Here is an 8,680-nt window from a genome sequence, read left to right on the forward strand (position 1 = left end):
ATATGTTAAATAATTTTTTTAATATTTATATTTGTTTCAAAAAATTAAATGAATCTATCGTTTATGATTAGTACCTTTGGTTCCATATGTACTTAACAGTTGACGTGTTATATATGAGATTCTAATAATATTCAATATCAATTAAAAATGATTGAATGCATCAAATTTTTTGCATCCAGTTCCACGTTAATTAGTAATTTGAATTAATCAGCCAAATGAGTGACTGTGGAATATTTTGCAATTAAAAAAATATGTTACATCAATTACAAATTCAAAAGCTTTTACATTACATTAACAAATTCAGTTAGTTCGTTGAACATCAAGAAGAAGAAGTTCTTGTTCTTTAAAAGCGATTTAAATTTAAAACCCAAAAAAAGTTTTTAAAATTTTTTTTTAATTTTTAATTTGCATGCGGAAAGGCACGTAACTGAGTCAGTTATATCTCGCGCTTCATGAAGCAACTGTTTATAAATAGACGAGGGAAGAAACTGCCCAGCCACAAAGAAAGTTAGCGATTCAACCAACAAAGAAAGAAGTAGAAGTGAAATTGCAAGGACTGTGAGTGGAAGATAATGGCGAGTGGAAGTTCCAGCGAGGCCGAAATAGTGTATGTAGAGCAGTGTAAGGGCACTAATGGCCTCGACAAGATCGTTCTCAGAGAGAAAAGTGGACATTCGGCTGAGGTTTATATCTATTTTCTTCTTCTGATTTCATTATTATCGAGTTGTTTCTCACGATCTCGTACTGCATTCTCTCTTCTGATTCCATTACTTTCCATTTGTTTCTGCATTGTCAAGTTTCTCTTACACTGCATTTTCTCCTCTCTCCTGATTTCATCATTTTGGATTTGTTTCTTGGAATATCTTACTGCCTTTTCTGTTTTACTTACTGCATTTTTCTTCTTATGGTTACGTTTTCAATTTGATTATCGTTTCGTCCTTTTTGTTATGATGCTTCATTCTGGTATATTATGTTACTCACAGGTGTATCTGTTTGGAGGACAAGTTACTTCTTGGACGACTAATCGTGGGGAAGAACTGATCTTTGTAAGCAAGAAGGTACAGATGACATTTTATTTTTATGCAGCAAATTTGATTCATTTTCACTGCATTGATAAGTATATGCCTTCCAAATCTCTTCAAGAAGGTAGGGACGTCATTTATAGTTGTATACCTGTTTGATATTGATTCTTCTGTATTGCAGGCTGACTTCAAGCCTCCAAATCCTATACGTGGTGGTATTCAAATGTGTTTTCCTGAGGTGTGTGTCTATATAATATTTCTGCTCCATATATATTTCCTACACTTAGTTTAATTTCTTAATTCTAAAGTACTCCATCCCCTCAAATGCAGTTCACATTTCAAAACCGTGAAAAGTATGGATTTGCAAGGAACAAGTTGTGGACCCTGGACCCTACTCCAGAACTTCCATCAGATGACACTCATAAGGCTTTCACTGATTTGATTCTTAAGTATTCTGAACAAGACCGATGGGATTTACCCCACAAGTATAACTATAACTGTCAATACTTGCATTTTCATCTCAAGTCCCTACAACTGTTGTTTTTCCATTTTCTGTAGCAATCACAAAAAGTCCATTTTTGTTCATCTCAAGTATAAATATACCAAGATATGTTTTCACTTTTACCATATTCATAACTAGAAGTCTTTTTATGTTCTTCATATCCAGTCTTAATTTCCATTTCAATTATGTTTGCAGATATGAGTATCGTCTTAGGGTAATTCTGGGACCTGATGGAAATTTGACATTGATATCTCGCATTCGAAATATCAATCTAAATGGGAAACCATTCACCTTCTCATTTGCTTACAATGCACATTTTTGTGTATCTGATGTCTGGTTTGTCATTGCCTCTCCATTTCCTCTATTTAATTAATATATACTTCAGTCCTGAACGTTCTTGAAGTCAACTTCTTTATTTTCAACTAACTATCGAATTCCCTTTTACTCAGGGACGTACGCGTAGAAGGGTTTGAAACATATGATTATCTGGACAATTTAAAGAACAGAGAGCGATTTACTGAACAAGGGAATGCATTAACCTTTGAGGAAGAGGCTAGTATTAGTGATTCTCAAATAAGTTTCAACTTTCATGATTGATTTTTTTTTTTTTTTAGGTAATATTTATTGGCTTAACGCTGAGTGCTAACTGTGTTCGTCTCTTTAATAATGAAGGTTGATAGGGTATACCTTGATATTCCACAAAAAATTGCTATCATAGACCATGAAAAGAAGAGAACATACGTATTGCGCCAGGAAGGGCTTACTGATGCTGGTATAGGAGTAATTATTTCCTAAGCTATGTGTTTGAATTGTTCATATTCTATAGTATAGTGTAAAACGCTGATAGAGATCTATAAATACGATACTGCATGGTTAATAGTGGTTTCATTCTCTTGTATAGGGGTATGGAATCCATGGGACAAGAAAGCTAAGGCCTTAGCAGATTTTGGGAATGAAGAGTATCTAAAAATGGTGTGTGTTCGGCCTGCTCGTATAATGGAGAAAGGAAAAAGAGGAGTTACCATCAAGCCTGGTGAAGAATGGAGAGGGAAGCTGGAAATATCTTTAGTAAATTCTAGTTATCACAGTGGTCAACTTGATCCACTAGAAGCAATCAAGTCTAGTGGAGCTAGTTCTTCTTCTGCTTCTAAGCCTGGCGGGGCGGGTACTAGTTCTTCTTCACCTTCTAAGGCTGGTCCGAGCAGGGCGCTTTCTATTTCTTCTTCACCTTCTAAGGCTGGTCCGAGCAGGGCGCTTTCTATTTCTTCTTCACCTTCTAAGGCTGGTCCGAGCAGGGCGCTTTCTATTTCTTCTTCACCTTCTAAGGCTGGCACAAGCAGGGCGCTTTCTATTTCTTCTTCACCTTCTAAGGCTGGCACAAGCAGGGCGCTTTCTATTTCTTCTTCACCTTCTAAGGGTGGCACAAGCAGGGCGATCTCTAGCTCTTCTTCACCTTCTAAGGGTGGCACAAGCAGGGCGATTTCTAGTTCTCCTTCACCTTCTAAGGCTGGTACAAGCAGCACGATTTCTAGTTCCTCTTCACCTTCTAAGGGTGGCACAAGTGGGGCTAAATCTTCTGATGCTTTTAAGGCTGGTAGGGCGAGTTCTAGTTCTCCTTCACCTTCTAAGGCTGGTACAAGCAGCACGATTCCTAGTTCCTCTTCACCTTCTAAGGGTGGCACAAGTGGGGCTAAAACTTCTGATGCTTCTAAGGCAGGTGGGGCGAGTTCTAGTTCTTCTTCACCTTCTAAGCTTGGTACAAGCAGGGCGAGTTCTAGTTCTTCGCCTGCTTCTAAGGCTGGTACAACTGGGGGACGTTCCAGTTCTTCTTAATACATACTTGTGACTAAGGCTTGACAGAAAGTGAGTTTCGTGCATCCACCTCTCAAATTATGTATAATATATTAAGATTAACTACAATGACATTTTGTTATTGTTGTTTCATCTATTTCTAGGCCAAGTTTGACATTGTCGAAATGTATTTCTTGCAGGAATCAGGAATGGATAGCAGATTCAGTGTTGGCACAACTGTGAATATGGATTTAGAGAGCAAGTTGATACTAATAGATTTGTAGGATTTTTTTGCATTCGGAGAATTGAAGAGAAGTATACGTTTGTGCAACAACTGTGTAGATTGGATTGGTTTGGCTAGTATTTCTTTGATTTGTAAAACTTCGTGTAATAACTGCTTTGATATGGCTCCTTCCAATTCTCAAAAGAATACAAAATTATGACTGTCCCCAAGTTTTCGTTTTTGAATATTACGATCTGATGTAAATGCATGGTTTACTTTTCCTCAGATGGATCCCTCAATTAACATTTCACTTTTACAAAACAAAGCATAAAGGCTCGATGAATGCTTCTTTGTTGATATTGAAATTATGAATGCTTCTTTTAAGAACAACCCAAAATCATGTTCTGCAAAATTTATATTGGGTTGTGTTATTGACCTCTCATGAAAGACAAGGTTCCTTGTAGGCGCCCCTTCTTCAATCTCTCAAATTTCAAAATTGGCACATTTGGCTCTACAAGGCTTTGTCCTAACCTTAGGACCTCTTAATGGACATGTCATTTTATCTGATAAGTAGATTGGTTGATTCAGAAACACAAACAGAGATAAGACAGCCTTGTTCCAATTTAACTTTGTTCTCCATTCCTCGTGCCATGCCTGACGCTAATTAAAGCCTCTTAAACTCCTCAACTAAGTTGAGATTATCACGTTGAAATTTGAAATTTCAGACTGACCCAATGAAAAAAAGCTGACATAAGAATCACTCTGGTTAAATTCAGAAGACCAACAAATTGGTTTAATACGCGTACTTAAATTCTGTTTTATCATGAAGTTTTTTTTTGAAATAAACATATAAATAGGACTGAGGAGAATGATTTAGTAAACGTAAGTACATAACGCATTCATGTCTATTCACCCCATTGTACAGATAGAAATTTCCAAAAAAAAAAATCATAATTATATGATATGAACCTATTACTAATCAATTATGAAAAAAAATAACAATATTTGAATATTTCCCCAAATTTGACATAAGATTATTATTATTTTATTCTTCCTAATCGTGTCCTTCATTTGTTTAATCTTTTTTCATGATAAAATCACTTATCTTTTTTTTTTTTTTTAATTTTATAATGTTTGATTTGTTTAAGCATTAGAAAATAATAAAATATGGAAAGAATTTTTTTATTATTATTATTTTGAGAAGCTACTTTAAGTAATTTGAAAATAACGGGGTGCCTTAGACAAGAGTGAATCTCATAAAAATAAGAAGATACTACTACATGCTGAAGATTTTTTCTTTTGAAACTTGAATCAAGTTTTCATGTACTTGATAATATAATTCTGGTTAACCATATCATGACCCTGTCGCAAGTCTAGTCTTGACATGTTTCAATCTGATATAATCAAGTCATCACCACTTTGTGATCCTCACTTTCTTTTGTCCATTAACATTTCATTGTCACAGTCAAATAATTGCCGAGTGCCTCCCTGTTGGTGCTGAATTCTCACCATCCATGATGAACCGATGAGAATAGATCTTCCTGTAGACTATTTTATTAGTTGACTATGACCCAAAAGCATATAAGCTGCTGCAGTTTATATATTTCTCCAGGTGTGTGAGATGGGAGTAGTTTTGAGATGTAACTGGCTTTTGTTATTGACGTTTCACGGGAGACAAGCTTCCTTGTCTATGCTTTGCGATGTGTAATCCAGAGAGCAACTGAGAAGTTAGTTTCTGTTGCACGCGGAAACTTTTCAGAGATGGATAAAAAGTATCCCCACCAAGTCCATTCTGGGCCCCACCTTCCAAGTTAATACAGGTAGGGTCCACAAAGACTTTGTCCTTAGGACCTCTCAATGGTCACGCCATCTAATAAATGGATAGGTAAATTCAGAAAGAAGAGTTAGGATCTAATTGGTCTCTTGAACTCCACACCAACAAACAAGAGTTAAGATTATCATGTCAAAATCTTATATAAATATGAATTAGATTTTAACTATAGAGTTCTCTCTTGTTTGGATTAATTGGTGGACTTCCATTTCATCTCTTAGAAATTTGAAATTTCTTGTTTAAGCTAATGGAACCCAAGAAGCTTTGTGATCTTGTTCCATGGATTAACACAATAACAGGTGTTCTTATCAGTAAAAACCTTGAATTGCATGAGCTTGAAGCAAGTCAGCCTGAAACCACAAGAAGCAAATCCTGAAAGCTTCTGGGTTGGCTATCCACAATACATTGAAGTATTTACAAATATCACTGTCACAAAGTAGTGTATATATATATCTATCAGTTGTAAGAGAGAAAAGAAAGCTGACATATGTTTGATGTTATATATGCCTCTTCACTGCTAGCAATCCAAACATGAGCAGCAGAAATTTTATTAGTAAAGGCATCAGACATCATCATCGTCATCAAGCATAAGTCTGCTTCTCCTTAACAACTACGAAGACTTGGAAGATTCCAAGGATGCATCACTGTGGTTAGAATTAGAAGGCCAAACAAAGATTCCCCAGAATGGCTGTTGTTTCCGTTTCTGATGGCTGTCCACAGCCTCAGGTTCTGTTCTTCTAAGCATTTCCCACATCACTTGTACATCTTGATACCCACATGTCTGTATATCATCTTGAAGCTTCAGCAGCCCATCCCCTGCACCAAAAACCATAAAACATTTGAGGCTCTTATCTTAGAAAATAAAATTAAATGAGTTTTACATGGTTGCAGCAAGTTAAAGTTAAAATTATAGGAATTGAGTTGTACTGATTAAAAGTTAGGGACTACGTTACAACCAAAACAAAATTATCCAGACGGAAAGATTAATCTTTCCTTTTTGCTCTGTACAGTGACAACCTAGGGGCTGATGTCACAAGTCATTCATTTGGGGGTGTGGTGGAGAAGGCACTTTTGAGGCCATTATGTGGGTATAACAAAAAGTATGGTCATTATAAAATATACTTTCAAGTTATATTTTAGTAAAGTAACAGACAAGGGCATATAAAGTTGCACTGAAAAAGATGTTGATCCTATCTATCTAGACTCTTCTCTTCCAGACCAGATCGTATGTTATCAGGTTAGGTTAGTTACCACTTACAACGCTTAAAAAGATTCATTCATGGTTAAGAAAACAACAATTTCTTATATATGTATATCTATGTGCGTGGGGGTGATGCGAAAAAGGAGGAATAATAGCTTAAGATTTATGCAGCCATTTAAAGACAGAATAAAGGTGCCTCCTTCCTTTTGTCTTGAAGTGACCTGCTTAACCGAAAGCTAATTTATGGACAAACACAAATACCAATCTGCTTAGATTGTCCGTACATGTCTCTGTTTGCAAAAACCACACGCTTGCAGAAGAAAAGAGAGGGAATGTAATTTTGTGTTTCAGACAAGCCTATGTAGAAGCAATACATTTCAGTGCAAAAAAATCTGCAGACTCACTTGGAAACTGAAGGAAGAAGACAGAAACAGAAGAATTTACTTGTTAAAGAAAGGGAAACCAAAAATACATGAAAAACCAGAGATCAGAAGAACAGGGAAAGAAAACTAGCAACCCCATTGATTTTTTTTTCCTTGCATATTTTTAGAGAGAGAGAGTACCGTTTCTGCGAGTCTTGAGGCGAGAAGAGAGAGCAAGCCAGACACGCCGGACAGGGAAAATCATCTTGTGCCAGAAATCCATTAACTTATCTTTGACTTTAGGGATCTTCTTTTTCCTGGTTTTCCTTCTAAGCCTGAGTGGCACAGAGATTCTCCTTAATCCTGCCAGACTTATTGATGAAGATGAACAACACTTATTGTTAGTAAATTTCAACACTCTTCAACAACCATCAGAATCAGCAGGTGTCACCATGCCCGCCCTTCCTTCTTCGCTCCAACTTTCTCAGAAGGCAGAGAGAGAGAGAGAGATGAAGGCGTTTGCCTGTTTTGCTTTGGGGGGGTTGAACGGCAAGTGACCTGTGGAGGAAGGCTTGCGAGATATAAAAGCACAAATCAGATCACCGACACGTGAGCTTAATTATTATTACTACTACTTCTACTACTATTATTACTATTTTCTCTTATTTAACATAATCCTATTCACAATCAGAAATTATTATTCCTATTTATTATTATTATTTGTAATAGACCATTGTGAAATATAGTTTTTTTAATAAAAAATATTTGAATATTGTATCAAATTTTGTTTGTTGATTTCACCTTATACCCTCGTTTAACAACTCATATTATTATATTTAATTCTCACATATTCTTCTTTTTCTACTACATATTCTCTCTTTTCTAAAAGCATGAGTGATTTTAGTTAAAAAAAAAAGTTTTATTTTTTAAATCTATTTATTGTTTTTTATAAATAAAAAAATTTACTTAATTATTTTTTATAACAAAAAGAATGGAAGGGGTAGTAAGTAAATTAATAAAAACTATGGAGCCATGTTCATTTAATTTTGAAACAATATTTACTATCCATGTCACACTTTATCCAAATTTTTGGTATCATCTGGCAGCATATGCTTTTCCAATTTTTCTCAACCATACGAATTATTTACAATCAAACAAAACACCTTTTTGCACTTCACCTGAGGGGTAAAAGTTAAAAACATTATATAATTTAATTATATTTTTTGTTTATATAAAGAATTAGCAATAACTTATGTGGGACGATTTTTCAAATACTATTTTATTTACATGAATATGTAGGTCAAGAGATACTATTCTTTTTTTTTTTTTTAATCTTTTGTCCCACACTGCTTTTACTTTATATTATTACTCCCGTGATTATTACAAGTTACCTTTGTAGAAGAAAATAGACGATCGAGCAGGATATTAGTTATGTTTTTTCTAAAATTACCCATATTTAATAGCCAATCAAAAGTACAACTCTTATAACATTTTAAATGTAATTCACGGTAATTTATTTTCAGAAAAATTTAATTATTTAATCACTTTTTTTTAGTTTTTGAGACTGACCTTAATTGGTAATTACTGTAGCTTAATTATCATGCTTTTTTTTAAATATAAAATATTAGTTCGGTTGATGGAACTGGAAATCGGAAAATAATTTAATAACAAGCGGGCATCAACCACCCTTCATTTTTTTCTCTTTATTTTGTCCTTATATTCTTTAATTTATTATTTTTTAAAAATAT

At 34.8% G+C, this 8,680-nt stretch overlaps 2 protein-coding genes across 2 annotated transcripts; one reads left to right on the top strand and one right to left on the bottom strand.

The window, feature by feature from the left end:
* Positions 1-572: 572 nt before the first annotated feature.
* LOC114729221 (putative glucose-6-phosphate 1-epimerase) lies at positions 573-3,357 on the top strand. The gene is made up of 8 exons (XM_028916208.1): positions 573-683; positions 984-1,058; positions 1,204-1,260; positions 1,353-1,507; positions 1,720-1,860; positions 1,974-2,076; positions 2,197-2,296; positions 2,426-3,357. Exons 1-8 carry the CDS (start codon positions 573-575, stop codon positions 3,355-3,357), a joined length of 1,674 nt encoding a protein of 557 aa, XP_028772041.1.
* A 2,296-nt stretch (positions 3,358-5,653) lies between these two features.
* Positions 5,654-7,473, bottom strand: LOC114729216 (uncharacterized). The gene is made up of 2 exons (XM_028916201.1): positions 7,134-7,473; positions 5,654-6,185 (listed from the first exon to the last, which is right to left on the bottom strand). Exons 1-2 carry the CDS (start codon positions 7,213-7,215, stop codon positions 5,980-5,982), a joined length of 288 nt encoding a protein of 95 aa, XP_028772034.1. The 5' UTR covers positions 7,216-7,473; the 3' UTR covers positions 5,654-5,979.
* Positions 7,474-8,680: the final 1,207 nt, after the last annotated feature.

This window comes from Neltuma alba, unplaced genomic scaffold, assembly GCF_004799145.2.
Source record: "Neltuma alba isolate B1F8T4 unplaced genomic scaffold, ASM479914v2 tig00012615_pilon, whole genome shotgun sequence".
NCBI lineage: Eukaryota > Viridiplantae > Streptophyta > Magnoliopsida > Fabales > Fabaceae > Neltuma > Neltuma alba.